At 46.7% G+C, this 27991-nt stretch overlaps 2 protein-coding genes across 5 annotated transcripts in view; both read left to right on the forward strand.

Annotated features, from left to right (window-relative positions):
* Positions 1-854: 854 nt before the first annotated feature.
* rfesd (Rieske (Fe-S) domain containing) lies at positions 855-20779 on the forward strand. 4 transcript variants are annotated; one of them, XM_084316387.1, is made up of 5 exons: positions 855-1232; positions 1352-1509; positions 17658-17821; positions 19128-19162; positions 20033-20779. In XM_084316387.1, the coding sequence occupies exons 3-5, from the start codon at positions 17668-17670 to the stop codon at positions 20342-20344; spliced, it is 501 nt and encodes a 166-aa protein (XP_084172513.1). In that variant the 5' UTR covers positions 855-1232; positions 1352-1509; positions 17658-17667; the 3' UTR covers positions 20345-20779. The 4 variants fall into 4 exon arrangements, with proteins under 4 accessions (XP_084172513.1, XP_084172512.1, XP_084172510.1 ...); XM_084316386.1 differs by having other exon boundaries at positions 855-1156; positions 1233-1509; XM_084316384.1 differs by having other exon boundaries at positions 855-1509.
* A 778-nt stretch (positions 20780-21557) lies between these two features.
* The window catches only part of rhobtb3 (Rho related BTB domain containing 3), a gene marked incomplete at its 5' end in the record, with an annotated part of 189879 nt that continues 183445 nt past the window's right edge, over positions 21558-27991 (forward strand). The window contains one exon of the mRNA XM_084315621.1: positions 21558-21664. Within this exon, the coding sequence (XP_084171747.1) occupies positions 21558-21664 (107 nt within the window). The remainder of the gene's footprint in view (positions 21665-27991) is intronic.

The raw sequence follows: 27991 nt of genomic DNA on the forward strand, positions 1-27991 counted from the left end.
TCTGGCGCAGAGGGCGTTATCCAATAAGGAAAGCGAATATTACTATGATTCGAACGCAGGCTTAAAGGGATATACCGTGTATATATAAATAATATACAATGTATATAAAACAATAAATGTAGATTCTCAGCTTTAATCTGGCCCTTCACAACAATTATATTTGAAATGTGTTGTTAAATATTGAGATCCTATGCATTTGATCATGATTCTATTTGAAATGTGTTGTTAAATATTGAGATCTTAGCATTTGATCATGATTATATTTGAAATGTGTTGTTAAATATTGAGATCCTAGCATTTGATCATGATTATATTTGAAATGTGTTGTTAAATATTGAGTTCCTAGCATTTGATCATGATTATATTTGAAATGTGTTGTTAAATATTGAGATCCTAGCATTTGATCATGATTATATTTGAAATGTGTTGTTAAATATTGAGATCCTAGCATTTGATCATGATTATATTTGAAATGTGTTGTTAAATCATGAGATCCTAGCAATTTATCATGATTCTATTTGAAATATGTTAGGGTTAGGGTTACTGTGTGAGATCCTAGCATTTTTAGATGTAAAAGTATTTTGAATTTGAATTTATTCGTTTATTTGTAAGGGTTTTGCATAGAAAACGTGGCAAAAAACGTATGAAGATGATGTACTTTCACATTTGTTTTCCTTGCAGGCGAATCCATGATGTGTTGGTGGGAGATAAGAGCGCACCCACCGGAGTGTCTCGATGCCTTGATAGGACCAACTGAAGGAGGCCTGAGGGCAGAGATAATGATGATGGGCCCCATTCTGTCTCTGCTGCCTCACCACGCTGCCTGTACTCTGGCTGCTGGGCCTGAACCACAAACACGGAGGCTGCCGGTGTCCAGGTCAACACTAGAAACCATCCAACACGGAGGAGCTGCCGCTGTCCAGGTCAACACTAGAAACCATCCAACACGGAGGACTGGGAGGAGCTGCCGCTGTCCAGGTCAACACTAGAAACCATCCAACACGGAGGAGCTGCCGCTGTCCAGTTCAACACTAGAAACCATCCTACACGGAGGAACTGCCGCTGTCCAGGTCAACACTAGAAACCATCCTACACGGATCTGCCACTGTCCAGGTCAACACTAGAAACCATCCAACACGGAGCTGCCACTGTCCAGGTCAAACACACACTGAGCTGCCACTGTCCAGGTCAACACTATAGAAACCATCCAACACGGAGCTGCCACTGTCCAGGTCAAACACACACTGAGCTGCCACTGTCCAGGTCAACACTATAGAAACCATCCAACACGGAGCTGCCAGTGTCCAGGTCAACACTAGAAACCATCCAACACGGAGCTGCCAGTGTCCAGGTCAACACTAGAAACCATCCAACACGGAGCTGCCACTGTCCAGGTCAACACTATAGAAACCATCCAACACGGAGCTGCCAGTGTCCAGGTCAACACTAGAAACCATCCAACACGGAGCTGCCAGTGTCCAGGTCAACACTAGAAACCATCCAACACGGGTATGAAATATGTTTATACTGTATACAGTATGTGTTATTTTTTGAGTGGGCAAACCAGAAATAAAATACTATTTAGAGGAAGAGAGAGAGAGAGAGAGACTACATGTGATTTAGACACATGTGTTAATGTAAATGTTGGCACTACAGTCAAGTATAGTCCCCTCCCCTCTCTATTTATTTATTTATTTATTTATATATTGTGCGGACACCTCTGTCATATGCCATCAAGTGAATTAAATTCCTGAATTGTATTATATATATATATATATATATATATATATATATATATATATATATATATATATATATATATATATATATATATATTGTGTGGACACCTCTGTCATATGCCATCAAGTGAATTCGATTCCTGAATTTGGTTGAATTGTTATAGAATGGGTTTTTGATAACACTGTTGATATATTATTGTTGATATCAATGTTTATATCAGTCGTCAAAGTACTGTATTACTTTGGAAATAATATGTATCTTTCCTGTAATGCCAGTAGGGCCTAAAGCACATTCGAAAGGATTCTATTTTTAGATGTTCTTTTGTACAGTTAAAAAAAAAATGTTGTATAATATTATTGACGATGATTATGTGAATGATTGATATGATAATGATTATATTTCATTTCAATGAATGAATACATTTGAGGGAGAGAGAGAGAGAAAGAGAGAACTTATGTGTGTCAATATCGGGAGGAGGACACATTTCAACCATTTGCCACAACGGTTACCCGATAAACAAGAATAAATCGCCCAAAAATATATTCTTTTACAAAAAATTATTTAGCCATTCTGATGCACATTGCTTCTCCATTCTGATGCACGTTGCTGCTCCATTCTGATGCACACTGCGCTCCATTCTGATGCACACTGTGCTCCATTCTGATGCACACTGCGCTCCATTCTGATGCACACTGCTGCTCCATTCTGATGCACACTGCGCTCCATTCTGATGCACACTGCGCTCCATTCTGATGCACACTGCGCTCCATTCTGATGCACACTGCGCTCCATTCTGATGCACGCTGCGCTCCATTCTGATGCACACTGCTGCTCCATTCTGATGCACGCTGCACTCCATTCTGATGCACACTGCTGCTCCATTCTGATGCACACTGCGCTCCATTCTGATGCACACTGCGCTCCATTCTGATGCACGCTGCGCTCCATTCTGATGCACACTGCGCTCCATTCTGATGCACGCTGCGCTCCATTCTGATGCACGCTGCGCTCCATTCTGATGCACACTGCTGCTCCATTCTGATGCACGCTGCGCTCCATTCTGATGCACGCTGCGCTCCATTCTGATGCACGCTGCGCTCCATTCTGATGCACACTGCTGCTCCATTCTGATGCACACTGCGCTCCATTCTGATGCACACTGCGCTCCATTCTGATGCACGCTGTGCTCCATTCTGATGCACACTGCGCTCCATTCTGATGCACGCTGCGCTCCATTCTGATGCACGCTGCGCTCCATTCTGATGCACGCTGCGCTCCATTCTGATGCACGCTGCGCTCCATTCTGATGCACGCTGCGCTCCATTCTGATGCACGCTGCGCTCCATTCTGATGCACGCTGCTGCTCCATTCTGATGCACGCTGCTTCTCCATTCTGATGCACGTTGCTGCTCCATTCTGATGCACACTGCGCTCCATTCTGATGCACACTGCGCTCCATTCTGATGCACACTGCGCTCCATTCTGATGCACACTGCTGCTCCATTCTGATGCACACTGCGCTCCATTCTGATGCACACTGCGCTCCATTCTGATGCACGCTGCGCTCCATTCTGATGCACACTGCTGCTCCATTCTGATGCACGCTGCACTCCATTCTGATGCACACTGCGCTCCATTCTGATGCACACTGCTGCTCCATTCTGATGCACGCTGCACTCCATTCTGATGCACACTGCTGCTCCATTCTGATGCACACTGCGCTCCATTCTGATGCACACTGCGCTCCATTCTGATGCACGCTGCGCTCCATTCTGATGCACACTGCTGCTCCATTCTGATGCACGCTGCACTCCATTCTGATGCACACTGCGCTCCATTCTGATGCACACTGCTGCTCCATTCTGATGCACGCTGCACTCCATTCTGATGCACACTGCGCTCCATTCTGATGCACACTGCTGCTCCATTCTGATGCACGCTGCACTCCATTCTGATGCACACTGCTGCTCCATTCTGATGCACGCTGCGCTCCATTCTGATGCACACTGCTGCTCCATTCTGATGCACGCTGCGCTCCATTCTGATGCACGCTGCGCTGCATTCTGATGCACGCTGCGCTCCATTCTGATGCACGTTGCGCTCCATTCTGATGCACGCTGCGCTCCATTCTGATGCACGCTGCGCTCCATTCTGATGCACGCTGCTTCTCCATTCTGATGCACGTTGCTGCTCCATTCTGATGCACACTGCGCTCCATTCTGATGCACACTGCGCTCCATTCTGATGCACACTGCGCTCCATTCTGATGCACACTGCTGCTCCATTCTGATGCACACTGCGCTCCATTCTGATGCACACTGCGCTCCATTCTGATGCACGCTGCGCTCCATTCTGATGCACACTGCTGCTCCATTCTGATGCACGCTGCGCTCCATTCTGATGCACGCTGCGCTCCATTCTGATGCACGCTGCGCTCCATTCTGATGCACACTGCTGCTCCATTCTGATGCACACTGCGCTCCATTCTGATGCACGCTGCGCTCCATTCTGATGCACGCTGCGCTCCATTCTGATGCACGCTGCGCTCCATTCTGATGCACGCTGCGCTCCATTCTGATGCACGCTGCGCTCCATTCTGATGCACGCTGCGCTCCATTCTGATGCACGCTGCGCTCCATTCTGATGCACGCTGCTGCTCCATTCTGATGCACGCTGCTTCTCCATTCTGATGCACGTTGCTGCTCCATTCTGATGCACACTGCGCTCCATTCTGATGCACACTGCGCTCCATTCTGATGCACACTGCGCTCCATTCTGATGCACACTGCTGCTCCATTCTGATGCACACTGCGCTCCATTCTGATGCACACTGCGCTCCATTCTGATGCACGCTGCGCTCCATTCTGATGCACACTGCTGCTCCATTCTGATGCACGCTGCACTCCATTCTGATGCACACTGCGCTCCATTCTGATGCACACTGCTGCTCCATTCTGATGCACGCTGCACTCCATTCTGATGCACACTGCGCTCCATTCTGATGCACACTGCGCTCCATTCTGATGCACGCTGCGCTCCATTCTGATGCACACTGCTGCTCCATTCTGATGCACGCTGCACTCCATTCTGATGCACACTGCGCTCCATTCTGATGCACACTGCTGCTCCATTCTGATGCACGCTGCACTCCATTCTGATGCACACTGCGCTCCATTCTGATGCACACTGCTGCTCCATTCTGATGCACGCTGCACTCCATTCTGATGCACACTGCTGCTCCATTCTGATGCACGCTGCGCTCCATTCTGATGCACACTGCTGCTCCATTCTGATGCACGCTGCGTCTCCATTCTGATGCACGCTGCGCTCCATTCTGATGCACGCTGCGCTCCATTATGATGCACGCTGCTGCTCCATTCTGATGCACGCTGCGCTCCATTCTGATGCACACTGCGCTCCATTCTGATGCACGCTGCTTCTCCATTCTGATGCACGCTGCGCTCCATTCTGATGCACGCTGCTTCTCCATTCTGATGCACGCTGCGCTCCATTCTGATGCACGCTGCTTCTCCATTCTGATGCACGCTGCGCTCCATTCTGATGCACGCTGCTGCTCCATTCTGATGCACGCTGCGCTCCATTCTGATGCACGTTGCTGCTCCATTCTGATGCACGCTGCGCTCCATTATGATGCACGCTGCCGCTCCATTCTGATGCACACTGCGCTCCATTCTGATGCACGCTGCTTCTCCATTCTGATGCACGCTGCGCTCCATTCTGATGCACGCTATTCTGATGCACACTGCGCTCCATTCTGATGCACACTGCGCTCCATTCTGATGCACACTGCTGCTCCATTCTGATGCACACTGCGCTCCATTCTGATGCACACTGCGCTCCATTCTGATGCACGCTGCGCTCCATTCTGATGCACACTGCTGCTCCATTCTGATGCACGCTGCGCTCCATTCTGATGCACGCTGCGCTCCATTCTGATGCACGCTGCGCTCCATTCTGATGCACACTGCTGCTCCATTCTGATGCACACTGCGCTCCATTCTGATGCACACTGCGCTCCATTCTGATGCACGCTGCGCTCCATTCTGATGCACGCTGCGCTCCATTCTGATGCACGCTGCGCTCCATTCTGATGCACGCTGCGCTCCATTCTGATGCACGCTGCGCTCCATTCTGATGCACGCTGCGCTCCATTCTGATGCACGCTGCGCTCCATTCTGATGCACGCTGCTGCTCCATTCTGATGCACGCTGCTTCTCCATTCTGATGCACGTTGCTGCTCCATTCTGATGCACACTGCGCTCCATTCTGATGCACACTGCGCTCCATTCTGATGCACACTGCGCTCCATTCTGATGCACACTGCTGCTCCATTCTGATGCACACTGCGCTCCATTCTGATGCACACTGCGCTCCATTCTGATGCACGCTGCGCTCCATTCTGATGCACACTGCTGCTCCATTCTGATGCACGCTGCACTCCATTCTGATGCACACTGCGCTCCATTCTGATGCACACTGCTGCTCCATTCTGATGCACGCTGCACTCCATTCTGATGCACACTGCGCTCCATTCTGATGCACACTGCGCTCCATTCTGATGCACGCTGCGCTCCATTCTGATGCACACTGCTGCTCCATTCTGATGCACGCTGCACTCCATTCTGATGCACACTGCGCTCCATTCTGATGCACACTGCTGCTCCATTCTGATGCACGCTGCACTCCATTCTGATGCACACTGCGCTCCATTCTGATGCACACTGCTGCTCCATTCTGATGCACGCTGCACTCCATTCTGATGCACACTGCTGCTCCATTCTGATGCACGCTGCGCTCCATTCTGATGCACACTGCTGCTCCATTCTGATGCACGCTGCGCTCCATTCTGATGCACGCTGCGTTGCATTCTGATGCACGCTGCGCTCCATTCTGATGCACGTTGCGCTCCATTCTGATGCACGCTGCGCTCCATTCTGATGCACGCTGCGCTCCATTCTGATGCACGCTGCTTCTCCATTCTGATGCACGTTGCTGCTCCATTCTGATGCACACTGCGCTCCATTCTGATGCACACTGCGCTCCATTCTGATGCACACTGCGCTCCATTCTGATGCACACTGCTGCTCCATTCTGATGCACAGTGCGCTCCATTCTGATGCACACTGCGCTCCATTCTGATGCACGCTGCGCTCCATTCTGATGCACACTGCTGCTCCATTCTGATGCACGCTGCACTCCATTCTGATGCACACTGCGCTCCATTCTGATGCACACTGCTGCTCCATTCTGATGCACACTGCGCTCCATTCTGATGCACACTGCTGCTCCATTCTGATGCACACTGCGCTCCATTCTGATGCACACTGCGCTCCATTCTGATGCACACTGCGCTCCATTCTGATGCACGCTGCGCTCCATTCTGATGCACGCTGCGCTCCATTCTGATGCACGCTGCGCTCCATTCTGATGCACACTGCGCTCCATTCTGATGCACGCTGCGCTCCATTCTGATGCACGCTGCTTCTCCATTCTGATGCACGTTGCTGCTCCATTCTGATGCACACTGCGCTCCATTCTGATGCACACTGCGCTCCATTCTGATGCACACTGCGCTCCATTCTGATGCACACTGCGCTCCATTCTGATGCACACTGCTGCTCCATTCTGATGCACGCTGCGCTCCATTCTGATGCACGCTGCGCTCCATTCTGATGCACGCTGCGCTCCATTCTGATGCACGCTGCGCTCCATTCTGATGCACGCTGCGCTCCATTCTGATGCACGCTGCTTCTCCATTCTGATGCACGCTGCGCTCCATTCTGATGCACGCTGCGCTCCATTATGATGCACGCTGCTGCTCCATTCTGATGCACGCTGCGCTCCATTCTGATGCACACTGCGCTCCATTCTGATGCACGCTGCTTCTCCATTCTGATGCACGCTGCGCTCCATTCTGATGCACGCTGCTTCTCCATTCTGATGCACGCTGCGCTCCATTCTGATGCACGCTGCTTCTCCATTCTGATGCACGCTGCGCTCCATTCTGATGCACGCTGCTGCTCCATTCTGATGCACGCTGCGCTCCATTCTGATGCACGTTGCTGCTCCATTCTGATGCACGCTGCGCTCCATTATGATGCACGCTGCCGCTCCATTCTGATGCACACTGCGCTCCATTCTGATGCACGCTGCTTCTCCATTCTGATGCACGCTGCGCTCCATTCTGATGCACGCTGCTTCTCCATTCTGATGCACGCTGCGCTCCATTCTGATGCACGCTGCTTCTCCATTCTGATGCACGCTGCGCTCCATTCTGATGCACACTGCGCTCCATTCTGATGCACGCTGCTGCTCCATTCTGATGCACGCTGCGCTCCATTCTGATGCACGTTGCTGCTCCATTCTGATGCACGCTGCGCTCCATTCTGATGCACACTGCGCTCCATTCTGATGCACGCTGCTGCTCCATTCTGATGCACGCTGCGCTCCATTCTGATGCACGTTGCTGCTCCATTCTGATGCACGCTGCGCTCCATTCTGATGCACGCTGCACTCCATTCTGATGCACGCTGCTTCTCCATTCTGATGCACGCTGCGCTCCATTCTGATGCACACTGCTTCTCCATTCTGATGCACGCTGCGCTCCATTCTGATGCACGCTGCTTCTCCATTCTGATGCACGCTGCTGCTCCATTCTGATGCACACTGCGCTCCATTCTGATGCACACTGCTTCTCCATTCTGATGCACGCTGCGCTCCATTCTGATGCACGCTGCTGCTCCATTCTGATGCACACTGCGCTCCATTCTGATGCACACTGCGCTCCATTCTGATGCACGCTGCGCTCCATTCTGATGCACACTGCTTCTCCATTCTGATGCACACTGCGCTCCATTCTGATGCACACTGCTTCTCCATTCTGATGCACGCTGCGCTCCATTCTGATGCACACTGCTGCTCCATTCTGATGCACGCTGCGCTCCATTCTGATGCACACTGCACTCCATTCTGATGCACACTGCTTCTCCATTCTGATGCACGCTGCGCTCCATTCTGATGCACGCTGCGCTCCATTCTGATGCACACTGCGCTCCATTCTGATGCACGCTGCGCTCCATTCTGATGCACACTGCTTCTCCATTCTGATGCACGCTGCGCTCCATTCTGATGCACAATGCTTCTCCATTCTGATGCACGCTGCGCTCCATTCTGATGCACACTGCGCTCCATTCTGATGCACGCTGCTGCTCCATTCTGATGCATGCTGCGCTCCATTCTGATGCACGCTGCGCTCCATTCTGATGCACGCTGCACTCCATTCTGATGCATGCTGCGCTCCATTCTGATGCACGCTGCTTCTCCATTCTGATGCATGCTGCGCTCCATTCTGATGCACGCTGCTTCTCCATTCTGATGCACGCTGCTGCTCCATTCTGATGCATGCTGCGCTCCATTCTGATGCACGCTGCTTCTCCATTCTGATGCACACTGCTTCTCCATTCTGATGCACACTGCGCTCCATTCTGATGCACGCTGCTGCTCCATTCTGATGCACGTTGCTGCTCCATTCTGATGCACACTGCGCTCCATTCTGATGCACACTGCGCTCCATTCTGATGCACGTTGCTGCTCCATTCTGATGCACACTGCGCTCCATTCTGATGCACGCTGCTGCTCCATTCTGATGCACACTGCTTCTCCATTCTGATGCACGCTGCGCTCCATTCTGATGCACGTTGCTGCTCCATTCTGATGCACGCTGCGCTCCATTCTGATGCACGCTGCACTCCATTCTGATGCACGTTGCTGCTCCATTCTGATGCACGCTGCGCTCCATTCTGATGCACGCTGCGCTCCATTCTGATGCACGCTGCGCTCCATTCTGATGCACGCTGCGCTCCATTATGATGCACGCTGCGCTCCATTCTGATGCACGTTGCTGCTCCATTCTGATGCACGCTGCGGCTCCATTCTGATGCACGTTGCGGCTCCATTCTGATGCACGCTGCGCTCCATTCTGATGCACGTTGCGGCTCCATTCTGATGCACGCTGCGCTCCATTCTGATGCACGCTGCGCTCCATTCTGATGCACGCTGCGCTCCATTCTGATGCACGCTGCGCTCCATTCTGATGCACACTGCTGCTCCATTCTGATGCACGTTGCTGCTCCATTCTGATGCACACTGCGCTCCATTCTGATGCACGTTGCTGCTCCATTCTGATGCACGCTGCGGCTCCATTCTGATGCACGTTGCTGCTCCATTCTGATGCACGCTGCGGCTCCATTCTGATGCACGCTGCGCTCCATTCTGATGCACGCTGCGCTCCATTCTGATGCACGCTGCGCTCCATTCTGATGCACGTTGCGGCTCCATTCTGATGCACGCTGCGCTCCATTCTGATGCACGTTGCGGCTCCATTCTGATGCACGCTGCGCTCCATTCTGATGCACACTGCGCTCCATTCTGATGCACACTGCTGCTCCATTCTGATGCACGTTGCTGCTCCATTCTGATGCACACTGCGCTCCATTCTGATGCACGTTGCTGCTCCATTCTGATGCACGCTGCGGCTCCATTCTGATGCACGTTGCTGCTCCATTCTGATGCACGCTGCGGCTCCATTCTGATGCACGCTGCGCTCCATTCTGATGCACGCTGCGCTCCATTCTGATGCACGCTGCGCTCCATTCTGATGCACGTTGCGGCTCCATTCTGATGCACGCTGCGCTCCATTCTGATGCACGTTGCGGCTCCATTCTGATGCACGCTGCGCTCCATTCTGATGCACACTGCTGCTCCATTCTGATGCACGTTGCGGCTCCATTCTGATGCACGTTGCGGCTCCATTCTGATGCACGTTGCGCTCCATGCTGCAGCCCCGGGTTTCGCCACAGGCTACCGGGACGTGTAGCTTTAGCCGCCGCTACTGTGTGCTACTCTGTGTTTACTCACCCCGCGCTGAAGCGCTCATTATTCCGCTCCGCTATACATAAATTAAACTTAAGGGTCAAACTCAACTCAAACAAGATAGCACTGAGATATTTTTATACCCCGTCACATAGATTCTACACGGATACGCTTCACAGACGGGCGTCACACTGGAGAATGTTTGTGTGGAATAACAGCCTCGTCATCCTCTCAGCTGGCTGGCTTGTGTTTCACACATTACTCTCATTACTTATGACTAGAGAGCATAGAACTCTATATTATACTGAGATATTCACTATATTACTCTCATTACTTATGACTAGAGAGCATAGAACGCTATATTATATTGAGATATTCACTACATTACTCTCATTACTAATGACTAGAGAGCATAGAACACTATATTATACTGAGATATTCACTACATTACTCTCATTACTAATGACTAGAGAGCATAGAACACTATATTACTGAGATATTCACTACATTACTCTCATTTTGTGACAATGACCGAGTATAGCTATACATTATCCCGCTTATTACATGGCTAACTTACTAACAATATACCTAATTCATTTTACACCATCGACAAGACAAGATCAAATGCAGACGCAGTTGTTCTGTGGCTCCTCTGTCATCGCCGGCAGGTGTGTGGACTTGATTGAACCTGATGTAGTGCAGCTGTGCGAGATAAAGCTGGGAACGAGGTTATAGCTTTCGTGACTGCAATCAAAATGCTTGATTGTGATTGGTCAATAGCGCTCTGTTGCCCCTAACAGTGGTCATTATTGCGCCGTTGCCCATAGCAGCGGTCAATTATCGAGAAATAATTGACCGCTGCTAGGGGTAACGGAGCGCTATTGACCAATCACAATCAAGCATTTTTGCGAATGTTAAAACGCTATGTAATAAACTGAGATATTCACTACATTACTCTCATTACTAATGACTAGAGAGCATAGAACGCTATATTATACTGAGATATTCACTACATTACTCTCATTACTAATGACTAGAGAGCATAGAACGCTATATTATACTGAGATATTCACTACATTACTATTATTACTAATGACTAGAGAGCATAGAATGCTATATTATACTGAGATATTCACTACATTACTATTATTACTTATGACTAGAGAGCATAGAATGCTATATTATACTGAGATATTCACTACATTACTATTATTACTTATGACCAGAGAGCATAGAACGCTATATTATACTGAGATATTCACTACATTACTCTCATTACTTATGACCAGAGAGCATAGAACGCTATATTATACTGAGATATTCACTACATTACTCTCATTACTTATAACTAGAGAGCATAGAACGCTATATTATACTGAGCTATTCTGTAGATATTCACTACATTACTCTCATTACTAATGACTATAGCATAGAATGCTATATTATACTGAGATATTCACTACATTACTATTATTACTAATGACTAGAGAGCATAGAACGCTATATTATACTGAGATATTCTGTAGAGATATTGACGGCTGCTGTGATAAGGGCAGCTTGAAGCCACAACTGTCAAGCACCTGACCGGCTGGTTTCTGAACTGGATGAGCGGTTTCTAGGCCGGCTGTGTCCCTTCATCAACAGGGACATCTGTCTCTTTAGTCTCAGATTGTTAGTAGAACAGTTTGGTTTTTGATTCTGGTTCAAGCCATCCCTTTGCCCTCTGATAATGTGGTTTCTGAACTGCCGAGAGGACCGTTTCAAGCTAGCAGTGATAGATCCATATTTTTGTTCATTTGTTTATTTGTTTATTTTATGGATCCCCATTAGTCCCTCAGCTCAGAACTCGGCAGAATCTGCACCTGGCTCGCTGATAACAAACTATCATTACACCTGGGGAAAACAGAGTCCATTCTCTTCGGATCAAATAACAAACTCAGCAAGACCGACGGCTTCTCAGTTACAGTGGGTGACAATATTGTCACAAGGAAAGATGAAATTACATACCTAGGTTCCATCCTAGAGGCAAATCTTTCCTGTGACAAAATGGCATCCAATGTAAACAAAAAAGTCAACCAACGAACTAGATTCTTGTACCGGATCTCCTCTCTGGTAAACAAGAATACCCTGAAGACTCTGGCAGGAGCACTCATTCAAGGGTACTACGACTATGCTTGCACCTCATGGTACCAAAGCACCTCAAAGGCACTAAAAACAAGATTACAAACATCACAAAACAAACTGGTCAGACTACTACTTGACCTTACTCCTAGAACCCACCTCACCCCTGCCCACTTTGACTACCTAGGATGGCTTAGAGTAGACGACAGAGTACAGCAACTTGCAATGGGCCTGGTCTACAAGATACACTACACGACTAAGGTACCCATGTACCTTAGACACACTGTCACACACCACTGATGATAAACGGGGCTACCGTGGACAGGGTGAGCAGCTTTAAGTACCTGGGGGTCCACATCTCAGAGGATCTGACATGGTCGTAAAAAAGGCGAAGCAGCGCCTCTACCACCTGAGACAGTTAAGGAAGTTCAGAGTATCGGGGAAGATACTCCAGTCCTTCTACTCCGGAGCTGTAGAGAGCATCTTGACTGGAAACATCACTGCCTGGTATGGAAACAGCACGGCACAGGACAAGAAGGCCCTACAGAGAGTGGAGCGCTCAGCCGAGCGTACCACGGGTATTGCACTACCTCCCCTGCAGGTTCTATACAACAAGAGGTGCAAATCCAGAGCCTGCAGAATAATGAAAGACCCCCACCACCCCAATAACAGCCTGTTCCAGCTGCTGAGGTCAGGCAGACGCCTGCGAACCCCAGCTACTAGGACAGAGAGGCTTAGGCTCAGCTTCTTCCCCCAGGCCATCAGAGCCTTGAACAATGAACACTGAGTGCCACAGAACACTGATCTATCCACACACAAGCACACATGAGTACACACACGACACGCACGCTGTGCACGCTCACACACTAGCAGCCACTTTAACACTTTAACATGAGCAGACACACACACTCATGCCGCACACACCCACACTTATGGCCAAAAAGGAAAGGTCACTTTAAATTAGTATAACAACAGTAACAGTGTATTGCACTACCTAAGCTACCTAGCATGTCCTATATGCCCTGTAAATAACTATGTACAGATACCGAGATGTCCCACCATGTTACCTGTTACCTGTTTATTGCACAATGTTGTTTTTTATTGGATTCTATTACATGTTGTACCACTGTATTGCACATCGTTGCGGGCAAGACCACCCGCATTTCATTGTATACTTGTATGCCGTGACAAATAAAACTCTTGACTTGACTTGACTACATGTCAAAATACTTCCCAAAGGTCAGTGAATACCATGACCACAACACCAGAGGGAGCTCCACAAATCATGTTAAACCCAGATTCGGCTCAAACAAGGGACTAAACACGTTTCGCAATTATGCCACATCAATGTGGAACGCCCTACCCAAAGCTGTAAAGGAATGTGAATCACTACCCACTTTCAAAACCACTCTCAAAGAGCACCGGGAGACTGCAATTCGAAACTGGCCCCTGTAAATGTCCTAACCCAACCCCCTCCAATGTACAGTAAATGTCCTAACCCAATAATACACGAGACCCTCTTCTTGGAACCAAGTATGGTTTCGTCGATATTCCAATGTACAGTTTTGCTTGTACAGTTGTACAGTTTCCCCCACCCCGCCTACCCAACCCCCACCCCCCACCCCACCCACCCAACCACCTCCAATGTACAGTCCCCCCCCCACCCCACCTACCCAACCTCCTCCAATGTAGTTTCTACATCAAATGTATATACTCTCTTTTTTAGACTCTTTTTGTATCAAAAACAGTACTGTATTTGTAAATCTGGTATGTTATAAATGTATAGATGTAGCAGGACTGTCTATCTGTATGTCGTGTATGTCATATATGTTATGATGAATTGAAAATAGGGGACCCTGATGTAAACAAGACGAAAGTCTTTCTCTGGTCTGCATCACCTTAACAATGTGTATTGAGCTGTACTGTATTGTACCCATTCTGCAATCTGTTAATAACGTTATCAATCAATCAATCAATCAATCAAGTCTACACCCATGGGTGAAAGACTATTCTTCCTGGGGTCCGAACACATAACTTACAACATTACAGTACATTACATTACAGTAATAAAAAAATTTAAACATAAGAAACACTTTAGCCTAAGTACATTCTCAATATCTTTAAAATCTCACAAAAAAACACACAAAGGCTCCAGCCACAAATACAATACTAACTAACTAAACTAACAATACTAACTAAATAAATCAGTAACTCAACTGTATTTCATTATTCATAACAGCATTTTTCAACTTTTTCTTAAAAGTTAATTTGTTGCTGATCATCATTATCTTCACATTATCTTGAACTATGTGAGAATGCTATTCATCGACTACAGCTCAGCATTCAATACCATAGTCCCCTCCAAACTCATAGCCAAGCTCAGGGACCTGGGCTTGAACTATGACCTCTGCCAGTGGGTCTTGGACTTCCTGACGGGCAGACCCCAGGTGGTGCAGGAGCAGGCAACTGCACCTCCTCATCCATCACTCTCAACATAGGGCCCCCCCAGGGCTGTGTTCTGAGTCCCCTCCTCTACTCCCTGTACACACATGACTGTGTGGCACAACGGAACAACACCACAATCATCAAATTAGCTGACGACACAGTAGTGGGGCCTGATCTCTGCAAACGACGAGAGGGCCTATCTGGAAGAGGTAAAGGTTCTAGCGGGATGGTGTCAAGAGAACAGCCTCTCCCTGAATGTCAGCAAAACAAAGGAGATGATTGTGGACTTTAGGAGGTCGGGGGTCAGGGACTACAGCCCCCTCAGCATCGACGGAGCACTGGTTGAGAGAGTGAACAGTTTTAAGTACCTCGGAGTCCACATATCCGAGGACTTGACATGGACCACACACATTGACAGTGTTATCAAGAAGGCACGACAACGCCTCTACTTCCTTAGGCGCCTAAGGAAGTTCAAAGTGAGTCAGAAGATCCTCAAGAACTTCTACTCGTGCACAATAGAGAGCATCCTGACTGGCAATATCACCTCCTGGTTTTGGGAATAGCACTGCACAAGACCGTAGCAGACTACAGAGAGTGGCCCGTTCAGCCGAACGCACAATTGGAGGGGGGCTTCCCACTCTCCAAGACATTTACAAGAAGCGCTGTATGGGTAAGGCTAAGAGAATAATCAAAGACCCCAGCCACCCAAACAACTGCCTCTTTGAACTGCTGCGGTCAGGCAAGCGATACCGGAGTCTCATGGCAAGCACAGAGAGACTCAGAAGGAGCTTCTATCCCCAGGCCAATAACAATAACAATAACAGACCATCAAATACACCCACAACACACACATCCACACGCACGCACGTACAAATAAGGGACTAAACACGTTTCGCAATTATGCCACATCAATGTGGAACGCCCTACCCAAAGCTGTAAAGGAATGTGGATCACTACCCACTTTCAAAACCTCTCTCAAGAGACACCTACGGGAGACTGCAATGCAACACTGGCCCCTGTAAATATCCTAACCCAACCCCCTCCAATGTACAGTCATTTACCTAGTATGGTCTTGTCAATAGTCCAATGTACAATTTTGTTTGTTTGTACAGAGTCCCCCCCCCCCCCCCCTCAATGTACAGTTTTGCTTGTCTATACAATGTGCCCCCCCCCCCCCCCCACCCACCTCCAATGTAAATTACCCAGTATGGTTGTCAATATCCCAGTGTACCCAACCCCCCCCACCCAACCTCCTCCAATGTACAGTTTCTACGTCAAATGTATATACTCCCTTTTCTTGACTCCTTCTGTATCACAAACAGTACTGTATTTGCAAATCTGGTATGTCATAAATGTATAGATGTAGCAGTACTGACTATCTGTATGTCATGTATGTCATATATGTCCTGATGAATTGAAAATGGGGGACCCTGGTGTAAACAAGACGAAAGTCTTTCTCTGGTCTGCATCCCCTTAACAATTGTGTGTATTGAGCTGTACTGTATTGTACCCATTCTGCAATCTGTTAATAAAGTTTTCAATCAATCAATTCAATCAAACACACTCACTTTAAATAAACAACACACTGTAGCACCCACTTTAGACACTAACACACACTTTATATTTATTGGCATCAATCCCATGCACCTCATTGCACCTCACCACCACAAGCTAAGCTATACCTAACCATTCTACACTGTACTGTATAGTAGCTGATTGTATAGACTGTACAGAAGTATAGACTGTAGTACATATACTGTATATATGTACATTGAACATTTTAGTTTTGTTTACACTTGTTTACGTACTTGACTTTCTATTTTATACTTATATTATACTATTTTACACTATCTTGTTATTTTATCTAGCACACTCTCAGGAGCAAAACAGAAAGAAGCATTTCATGCAAAAGTATTCTGTATTTCTGTATGACAACTAATAAAGAAACTTGAAACTTGAAACAGTTATACAATTCCAGTTTGCAGCAGCTCTATACATTACGGTTCTCTTAAGTCCATTTGTTCTTGGTAGAGGTAGAGTAAAATGAAGACCCACTGCGTGTCTGGTGACATAGCCATGTCTAGTATTGTTGGGTTGTAGTTCTGACCACAAAGACTTTGGTTTACCAATTTTATAAATATTAAACAAAAATGTTACAAGGCTGCATGCCAGCCTCTGATCCACTCTAAGCGGCATGCATTCCCTCAACACTGCTCCTCACAGAGCAGCGGAGGGCGAGACGCGCCGCTCTGTTCTGAGCAAGCTGAAGTTTCTCCAGATCCCGCTTTGAAGCGCTCAACTAAATTGTTGGGCATATTGATGTGGCTACTGAGAGGAGGTTGATGTAGAAAGCTGGTTTGTATAAAGACAATCATAATGAAAGTGCTGTTGTTTTAGAAGAAAATCCCTATTATTATTATTATTATTATTATTATTATTATCCTTTTTTCCCTCGTCAGCAGTGTTTTCATGGCGAAGCAGGAGCCTACAGGAGGGTCTCATTTTGTGGGGACGAGAGAGGAACTGATTGCAGCCAAGCGTTCCCTCAGGACGCTGGAGGGAAGGGACATCCTGGTCGTCTTTCACAAGCAAGTCTTCTACGCTCTGGACTTCCACTGTTATCGTAAGTATAGGATACGCTGTGGGACGTTGGAGCGGTGGACAACCTAATGCTTAGAGACGTAGGCTTGTGACCAGAAGCTTGCTGGTTTGAGTCCCAGGACCATCTAGAGGTGGAGGGGAGAGGCATGACTAACACTCTCTCCTCCCTAAAACAAAAACCTACTTGAAGTTCATCATTCAATATCTCTAAAGTATGGAAGATCCAGTCTGTAGACGTCAAGTACTTAAAGTGATCCCATAATAGCATTACCACCACACGTCCATCTGTCCTATCTGTCCTATCGTTTCTTGATCCTCCCATCAGATTGGAGGATCAAGAAAAAGAGGGTGGGGTTTGAGATAGGTCAATTGCATCATGGTTTCTTAAACCTTTCACGTCAGGTATCCAAAATTCGATATTCTTTTTAATTTTTTTCATCATGGGATCCAAGCTCATTGAAAAACTTCTCAATATCACTACTGCTGCCAGGACCCACTAACAAGGAGGAGGCCCGGGACCCTCATTCTGAATATGTGCTACTTTTAACCCTTTCACTGCCACACTACAGAAGGTTAACCCTTTACTATCACCGTCACCGGTTACCGTCGGTAGTGTGATAGTAAAGGGTTAACCTTCTGTAGTGTGGCAGTGAAAGGGTTAACCTTCTGTGTATTGTCGCAGTGAAAGGTTTAACCGCTTGGTAGTGCGGCAGTGAAAGGGTTAAGGCATCTCCTCCAACCTTACTGCTCAGGATGAGCTGTGGGCGACGAGAGAAGGAACATTAAGAGTCAAAAGACAAACTAGAAACCAGCGTAGAGGGTGATTAGTCCAACAAGGTGTACTAACACAAAGCTCAGTAGCCTAATTCCTCCAGAAATACAATGGATGCCGTGTTCACTGTAGAGTAAAAACCTGCTCACCACAGGAATCTGATCTCCCCTGTAGCTCTGAGTCATGGTCCGTTTATTGTCAGATCACTCAATTCACTGGATTCACTGGAAGGTTGTGCCATCCAGCCCGTTGAGAATAAATCCTCTATTGATTCAAGATTCAAGAGATTTATCATCAGCAAATTAACTGCAATGTTCGTTTACACATTTAATGGATTAAATTCAAATTGATTGAAGCTTAACACAGACACCAGGTTAAAATGAAGCTGCTAATTTCTTTTAAACAAACAGTTTGAACATCTGTTTCGCAGTGTGTTGATGTATGCTGTTATCTACATTTACCCACATTGCACCTCCAAAGTGTGTCCAGTCAGCAAAAGGGTGCCATAAACTATTTGCTTATTCTGCAATACCCTGATCCTCCCCTCTTCCACCAGATGCTGGGACCTCCCTGCAGAATGGAGACATTGAGGTGAGGGGTGTATATTTTATGTCTTGTGTTTTATAAGATAATGGATATTGTTTTTTATCTGACCCAGAGGAAAAGTGGCGAACCATTGCTAAAAGTTATACTTTTGGACAAACTCCAAACATCACTGTTGTTGCCCTGCCAACAGAACATTATCAGTGTACACAAAACCATCTCTTTTCTTATTCCGGTCTTGCAACTATACACCTAAATCCCCCCGGCGACTACTGTTCTATTGTTGAGATGTTGTTGGCGTTATCGAGACGTTGAAATAGAATAACATCACAGTGATTCCAAAAACCATTAGGCTCCTCTATACTTAATCTATTCCACATGACAACAAAGAAAAATATGTTGACCTGCTACAGTATATAGGGGGCGACAGTGGGTCAGGAGGTAGAACGGTCGTCTGGTAATCGTAAGGTTCCCGGTTCGATTCCCACTCCTCCCGGGGCAGCGTGTCGAAGTGTCCTTGAGCAAGACACTTAGCAACCCCTAATTGCTCCCGATGAGCAGGTCGGCAACTTGCGTGGTCGCTTCCGCCGTCGTTGACCTTGACCTTGACCTAAAGCGATTTGGATAAAAGCTGTTATGTAAATGCAGTCCATTTACCATTACATTACATTACATTTAGTCATTTAGCTGACGCTTTTACCCAAAGCGACTTACGAGTTCTGTACGACAAGTCAGCAGGAAGGGCACAACTCTATCAGCTGAGTAACAATGTTCATCAAAGTGTTGAGTGCTACAGTGTAGGTTAGTATATTAGGACAAGTGCATGACAGTAAGGTTAGTTAGGGTTAAATTTATTTATTAATATTATTTTTATTTCAGATAATACCATTTACCATTTATATTACGACTCACATACAGGACTTTGACGGCAAGCTGTGCATCGTTTGTCCGAAGCACAAGTTCAAGATCTCCCTGGCCCAGGGGGAGTCCATATACAAGATGGTGGACCGCCAGGCCGAGCCCCCCAAGCCCAGGTGGTACACCAAGGGCAAAAAGCAGAGGGTCCACACGGTCAGCGAGACCGCCGGAGACATCTACGTCCAGCTGTCCCAGGTCGCCGGCTACCTGGAGTCAGACTTCTACCAGGGGGTGAAGGGCAAGGTGGAGAGGCTGAAGTCCATAGAGGCCATGGTAGACGAGCCGGAGGTGGTGGACGAAGAGGGGTTCTGATGAAGGCTCTGTGTGGCTGGCCTCCTCCTCCTCCTCTTCTTCTTCGTCTTCACGGTCTCCTCTCTCTCTGACCGCCACTAACGAGCTGGTGGAGGATGCGGGGAAGCGGTATTACTTAATGACTGTTTGATGAAGACGTCATCTGTGCAGAGGAGGACACTGGGAGGGGGACATGTCAGATTGTTATTGATATTGCACTCAGTGGTTTATACCGCGGGGCGTCAGATGGGCTCTCATGGCTGTTTGACCCAGTGAGCCTTACCTAGCGAGACTCTTTGATGAGACTCTTTGATGAGTCTGGGGTATATCGTATTTTACAAGCTTTTATGTGAGCGTTTCTAACACTCTACATGATATCTTTGCTAAATCATCTTACTTGAAAGTTACGCTGCATGCAGTCTCTGATGGTTTGTAAGTAGCAGCTCATCTGTAATAGCTTAATACCATGTGGTTCAATAAATAAAAGTTTTTCTTTTTTTTTCTTTTTACACACACGTGAGGCCTGTTTTCTGGTTTGTGATCAACCTTTGTTTTCTAATTAACCTTTATTTAACCAGGCAGGTCAATTAAGAACAAATTCTTATTTTCAATGACAGCCTGACGAGAGGACGAAAGGGCCTCTTGAAGGGTAACAGGGAAAGGGGACAAAATAAATGAGAAAATAGACAGATGGTACATACATCACAGATGTAAGGGAAATAATTAAAACACAAATAAACACCAAATAAAATTACAGAGTGGCATACATGAAGCAGAACAGTCAATGAATGGAAGTGGACATGAGCGGTTAGCCTTTGGAAGAGGTGTTAGTTGGACAATACCTAGGCTAACCGGTCATGTCCGCTTCCATTCTTGTGCTAAGCTAGGCTAACGGGCAGCCAGATATCTTTCTACTGAACGCACAGAGAGGAAACTGGTATCTATCTTCTTGTCTCTCTCTGGAGAAGTTGGCGTGTTCCTTTAAAAGTAGTGACAAGATCATGTGAGATGAGAATCCATCTCGTCAGGCTTCAAGTTATGCACTTGTTCCCCCGAACCATAGCGGCTCAGACCGATCAGTGTTCTATGAGGAACCACAGTGGCTCAGACCGATCAGGGTTCTATGAGGAACCACAGTGGCTCAGACCGATCAGGGTTCTCTGAGGAACCACAGCGGCTCAGACCGATCAGTGTTCTATGAGGAACCACAGCGGCTCAGACCGATCAGTGTTCTATGAGGAACCACAGCGGCTCAGATGATCAGTGTTCTCTGAGGAACCACAGTGGCTCAGATGATCAGTGTTCTCTGAGTAACTACTGGCTGCTACGGCTGTGGTTCAGGTGTGACGACAGTGAGGAATATGACGTTTACAAACGGCTCCAATGGACGACTTCCCAGATGGCTGTGTGTAACAGAAACATCCGGCAGATCAGGTTACCAAAATCAAAACGCTTGCCTTATCGGTGTCTCTTGTGTGTAGTTCATAGTGACCTAATCAATAAGATAATAACGGTTCACATAATCACTCAATTCATATCGATCTATAGTCTAGAGGCCTAATAGATTAGAGTCAGATTCAAATGAATTGTCATCATACGGCACAAGTACAGCACAACGAAAAGAAGTTTGGCATCCATGTAACAGTAAAGTGCAGTAGTAATATACAATGTACAGGTGATTAAACTGGGTATAAAATATATAAATGAGTATTACTGAGTAATAGTGCTAATCAGGTGTATGTACAGAGTTGTGGTATTAATATGTACAGTGATACAGGTATAAAGACACTATGGTAGTAAGTCATACTGGCCAGCAGCGTATTTAGTAAGAGATATGTACAGATATAGATATAGTATATACAGGTAGGATTACATGCAGGTATGTACAGACAGAGGTGGATAGTATTAATGGGGTGGGAGGTCCTCTTCCTTTGAGGGAAAGTGTAAAGAGGCGTCATGGAGTCGCTGCTCATTCACAGGTATTGTAAATACACATGGTATTGTCTTATTATACTCTTGGATAATAACATGCAAGAAAGCATCACTGCGTGGTCTCACAACAACTATTTGCTTCATGGATTCTAGCGTTCAGCCTTTTGGGAGTGAGCTACTTCTAGCGAAGTCCATGCTGCCGGGTGCGTTCTAATCACACCTAGCTACGATAGGTGGAGGCGACAGGTGGTAGGCCTATAGTGTACGCAGTGGTGGAAAGTAACTAAGTACTTTTACTCAAGTGCTGTACTTAAGTACAATTTCGAGCTACTTGTACCTTACGTGAGTATTTTCATTTTAGGGAACTTTATACTTTTACTCCACTACATTTCAAATGAAATATTGTACTTTTTACTCCACTACATTTATCTGAACCCATCAGTTACTAGTTACTTTGAAGAAAATGATTTTGCATAGAAAACATGGTAAACAAGATTATATACTTTCACATTTGAAGCCTGTCAACTTCAAGAGGACGTAATCAGAGCAGGATAACTGGACCACATACCACTTTAACATAATCTTTAATCAGAGCAGCATAACTGGACCACATACCACTTTAACATAACCTTTAATCAGAGCAGCATAACTGGACCACATACCACTTTAACATAACCTTTAATCAGAGCAGCATAACTGGACCACATACCACTTTAACATAACCTATAGAGGTCAATGGTTAGAGGATTGAACGCTCCCAAGCACTGGAATACACAAACATTGTAGAATGCATACTTTTACTTTAGATACTTAAGTACATTCAATAGCAAAATACTTCTCTACTTTTATTTAAGTAGAATTTGAATGGCAGACTTTTACTTTTACCAGAGTACTCGTTTATCTGGGTATTTCTACTTGCACTTAAGTAAAGGAAGTGTGCACTTCCTCCACCACTGAGTGTACGACACTCCCACCCTCCTCGGCTCAGTCAAGGTGCCCCCCGGAGAGCGCTCTCCGTAGATTCCACTCTCAGGTGACCGTCGTGACCAATGAGATCTGCAGCTGTGGAAGGGGAAAGAAACCACGCTGATTTATTTTGGACACAATCTCACACACGTCCAAAAACTCTAAACAGTTTTTGCACCCGTTAATTTAGTTTGACAGTTATTGAGAGAGTTTGAATATGGCCACCAGCGGCGGTGTCATCGGGGACACTGAATCCTTGCGTCGTGTTAATTACAGCTCCGTGAAGTGATGTAGATGGAATAGCAACACCTTGCCCTATAGGGACTGCTACCTCATCTTATTGGACAGCGTAGGAGCAGACAGTTCTCAGTATTCCACACGCATAGGGTCCTCCTCACCCTGAAAGCGTATGAGTTGTTGTAAGGACTCAGAGTGTGACTGGCGCAGAGAGCAGCCAGAGAGGCGGTTTTCTGAGAACATGTAGGAGCATAAGAATGATGTCTCTCTCTGCCTCCAGCCTCCGGTAAACAGGACGTCTGTACAGCTCAAGACATGCACCCAGGACCCCATAGCTGAACCCGAATAAGGAAGCCGAACACGTTTTGCTAAGTAAACCTGCACATGAAATATTAAAATATGATGATGTGAAATAAGAATCTTGGTAAGAATGCAGAGAGCATAGCGTCCAGGTGTTCATTAGCGAAAGGTCAGGCTGAGGGCTTCAGACTAACAGTGGGGCCTGAGAGCGCCTGCTTTTCCTGGGAAGAAACGAGTGTTCGCTATGTGAGATGACACTAAAGCTGCTGGTGCAGCCGGACACGGAGCCTTAACCCTTTCACTACCACACTACAGAAGGTTAACACTTTCACTACCACACTACAGAAGGTTAACCTTTCACTACCACACTACAGAAGGTTAACACTTTCACTACCACACTACAGAAGGTTAACCCGTTCACTACCACACTACAGAAGGCTAACCCCTTTATCAAATCCAGCTGTCAGCGGTACCTCCGGCTTGGTCGGTCGTCCCTACTAACCAATAGACCTATCGCTCAGCCACGCCCCCTTTGAAAACTCGGACAAACAAAGTCGACCGTGTGAATGACTGTTGGCGATGCCCGCAGGTAGCCCCTTTCCTGACTGTGATGTAAGCCTTGCTTCACAGTCACGAAAGGGGCTAGGCCGCGGGAGATTTACCACAGCAGGTAATAGACCTGTAAAGCTGCACACAATCCATGATGCTCACTTTAGTCCAAAAACATAAATCAGACCTCTTTCATTGTCACTCATGTCCTGTCTTGGGTTGACCTGTGTCGTCTCTGTGAGGGCAGTAACATCTCCAGCACACCTCATTCTGTGAAAAAAACACAAAAATCTGAGTATTAGCTAAGCATAGACAGATAATAATAATAGTTCATTTATGGAGAATCTTTCATACATAAAATGCAGCTCAAATTGGATTTTATTGACAACAAACATAACAACTTTGACAGATCAACATTTGTATTTGCCTTGTTAGGGATAAAACGAAAAGTCCAGGACTTATTTACATCGTTGTCCCTGTTGTTACTGGTTTCAAGTGGCACTATGGCATCTGAAGTGCATCAAGCATTCTTAGTGCATAATCTAAAGTGCATGTAGTTGGCAGCTAACGTTAGCTAGCTGGGCTGGATATACGCTAGCTAGTTGGCAGTCAAAGTCAAACATTAGCAAACTAATAGTTTGGTCTACGTTTCTAATACATGCCGTCAAATATTATGTCTTTATGAATTGACCTTACCTTTGAGCAAACATAAGTGTCCTTGGTAATGGTCTTCACATTCAGTTGTGTATATGGTCGACGACACAACAGAATCCACCGCTTGCATTTCTCGAGTTTTCTTTTGGTTTAGCGACAGGTCTATTGGCAGTGTTAGCGGGTGGGAAGCCGACGGGGTGTGTATCCTGGTCGTTAACTATAAAATAGTTAATCAATAGAAAGTCAAGAAGTCAAGTACGTAAACAAGTGTAAACAACAAAATTGTTCAGTATACCTATATATACAGTATGTACAGCTGGTACAGAAATGGTGAGGTATAGCTTAGCTTGTGGTGCCACCTTGTGGTGGTGAGGTGCACTGAGGTGCAATAAGGAATGAGAATGCTGTGCAATTTCCTTACCAATAATATAAATATAAAGTGTAAAGTGTGTTAGTGTCTAAAGTGGTAAAGTGGGTGCTACTGTGTGTTGTTTATTTAAAGTGAGTGTGTACAGAAGGTTAACCCTTTCACTACCACACTACAGAAGGTTAACCCTTTCACTACCACACTACAAAGGGTTAATGCTTTCACTACCACACTAAAAATTAGGGGGGTAAAGTGTCTTGCTCAAGGACACTTTGACATGCTGCCCAGGAATCGAACCGGGAAGAGCACCTACGGGAGGCTGCAATTCGAAACTGGCCCCCGTAAATGTCTGAACCCCCCTCCCAACTCCTCCTAATGTACAGTTCCCTCCCCCTCGTATGTATATATTTACTGTTAGGATCTGTTTAACAGTACTGTATATTTGCATAATCTTGTATGTCACAAATGTAACAGTACTGTATATCTGTATGCCATAAATGTCATGATTAGATCAGACGATTAGATTCGATTTTTATAGCTGTATGTTGTGTATGTCATAAATGTCATTATGAATTGAAAATGGGGGACCCTGATGTAAACAAGACGAAAGTCTTTCTCTGGTCTGCATCCCCTTAACAATTGTGTGTATTGATCTGTACTGTACTGTACCCATTCTGCAATCTGTTAATTAAAGTTTTCAACCAATCAATCAATCAATCAAAGGGTTAATGCTGGAGACACAATGTGGACATTTATAACAATATGTCAGGGATAATCTGCTGCAGGACATTTATAATAACAATATGTCAGGGATAATCTGTTACAGGATATTTATAGCCATTTGATGTTTAGATCTTTTGTGACAGTGGACATATCCTGGGTCATAATGATGATGGGATGTGGATTCATACCTGGTCAGTCCTGCGTGAATAATGTGAGTCAGACATTCCCTTGTCGGGGAAACAAACCGCTCTCTTGAAATGGAGTTGTAATGAGAATGAAACAGGATCGCTTTAAAGGTCCAGAAAAACAGCCTATGATGCGTTTGAGTGACAGGCACAAACACATGCAATTTGTCTGCCTGTGTGTGCACGTGTGAGCATGTGTGTCTCTGTGTGTGTGTGTGTGTGTGTGTGTGTGTGTGTGTGTGTGTGTGTGTGTGTGTGTGTGTGCGTGTGTGTGCATGTGTGTGTGAGTGAGTGTGTGAGAGTGCGCACACTGCTGAGTCAGGCAAGACCACTCTCTGTTTCAGTCAGTCCTCATCTCTCTCTCTATCTCTCTCCCTCTTTCAGTCAGTCCTCTCTCTCTCCCTCTTTCAGTCAGTCCTCTCTCTCTTTCAGTCAGTCCTCTCTCTCTCCCTCTTTCAGTCAGTCCTCTCTCTCTCTTTCAGTCAGTCCTCTCTCTCTCCCTCTTTCAGTCAGTCCTCTCTCTGTTTCAGTCAGTCATATCTCTCTCTCTGTGTTTCAGTCAATCCTCTCTATCTCTCTCCCTCTTTCAGTCAGTCCTCTCTATCTGTTTCAGTCAGTTATCTCCCTCTCTCTCTGTGTTTCAGTCAATCCTCTCTATCTCTCTCCCTCTTTCAGTCAGTCCTCTCTATCTGTTTCAGTCAGTTATCTCCCTCTCTCTCTGTGTTTCAGTCAATCCTCTCTATCTCTCTCCCTCTTTCAGTCAGTCCTCTCTCTGTTTCAGTCAGTCATATCTCTCTCTCTGTGTTTCAGTCAATCCTCTCTATCTCTCTCCCTCTTTCAGTCAGTCCTCTCTATCTGTTTCAGTCAGTTATCTCCCTCTCTCTCTGTGTTTCAGTCAATCCTCTCTATCTCTCTCCCTCTTTCAGTCAGTCCTCTCTCTCTCTGTTTCAGTCAGTCCTCTGTTTCAGTCATCTCTCTCTCGCTCTCTCTCTGTTTCAGTCAGTCCTCTGTTTCAGTCATCTCTCTCTGTTTCAGTCAGCCCTCTCTCTCTCTCTGTTTCAGTCAGTCCACTCTCCCCCATCTCTCTCTCTCTCCCCTCTCTCTCTCTCCCTTCTCCCCCCTCTCCCTTCTCCCCCCCTCTCTCTCCCCTCTCTCTCTCCCTTCTCCCCCCCTCTCTCTCTCCAGGATCAGTCCACTCTCTCTCTCCTCTCTCTCTCCCCCCCTCTCTCTCTCTCCCTTCTCCCCCCCCCCCCCCCCTCTCTCTCTCTCTCTCTCTCTCTCTCTCTCTCTCTCTCTCTCTCTCTCTCTCTCTCTCTCTCTCTCTCTCTCTCTCTCTCTCTCTCTCTCTCTCTCTCTCTCTCTCTCTCTCTCTCTCTCTCTCTCTCTCCAGGATCAGTCCACTCATTGCTCTTTGTCCGGACGGGAGACCAAGTTTCGCCAGCTGAGCTGACGTCATGTCCACTGGATCAAACGGTGGCATGGTGGACTGGAACACGGATAACCTGCCGCATGCTTTAGCGTCGCTTCGCGTATTATCCTCGTGTTTTTTCCGTGACAACTTGTTTATCTTTAGCGCATTGGACTGAAGAATCCGCGCTCTCTTTGACGGAGACGTGCGTGCCGCGCTGCGCCGACGCGCCTCTATGCGGAACGGGACGTGCGCGGGGTTCGCCATGAATGAACAACGAGAGGTTGAAATGCAATAAGGGATCGAATGAAACTCACCGACTGTGTTGCTCGCCGAGGAGGAGGAGA

The sequence above is a fragment of the Notolepis coatsorum genome (genome assembly GCF_963971535.1).
Source record: "Notolepis coatsorum genome assembly, chromosome: 6".
NCBI lineage: Eukaryota > Metazoa > Chordata > Actinopteri > Aulopiformes > Paralepididae > Notolepis > Notolepis coatsorum.

Bases quoted from the DNA above. Each gene is read 5' to 3' on its own strand.
- rfesd (XM_084316384.1), top strand. From the start codon at position 17,668: ATGGCGAAGCAGGAGCCTACAGGAGGGTCTCATTTTGTGGGGACGAGA. The intron at 17,822-19,127 runs GTAAGTATAGGA...CTCTTCCACCAG, and splicing joins TCTGGACTTCCACTGTTATC to ATGCTGGGACCTCCCTGCAG. The intron at 19,163-20,032 runs GTGAGGGGTGTA...ACTCACATACAG, and splicing joins TGCAGAATGGAGACATTGAG to GACTTTGACGGCAAGCTGTG.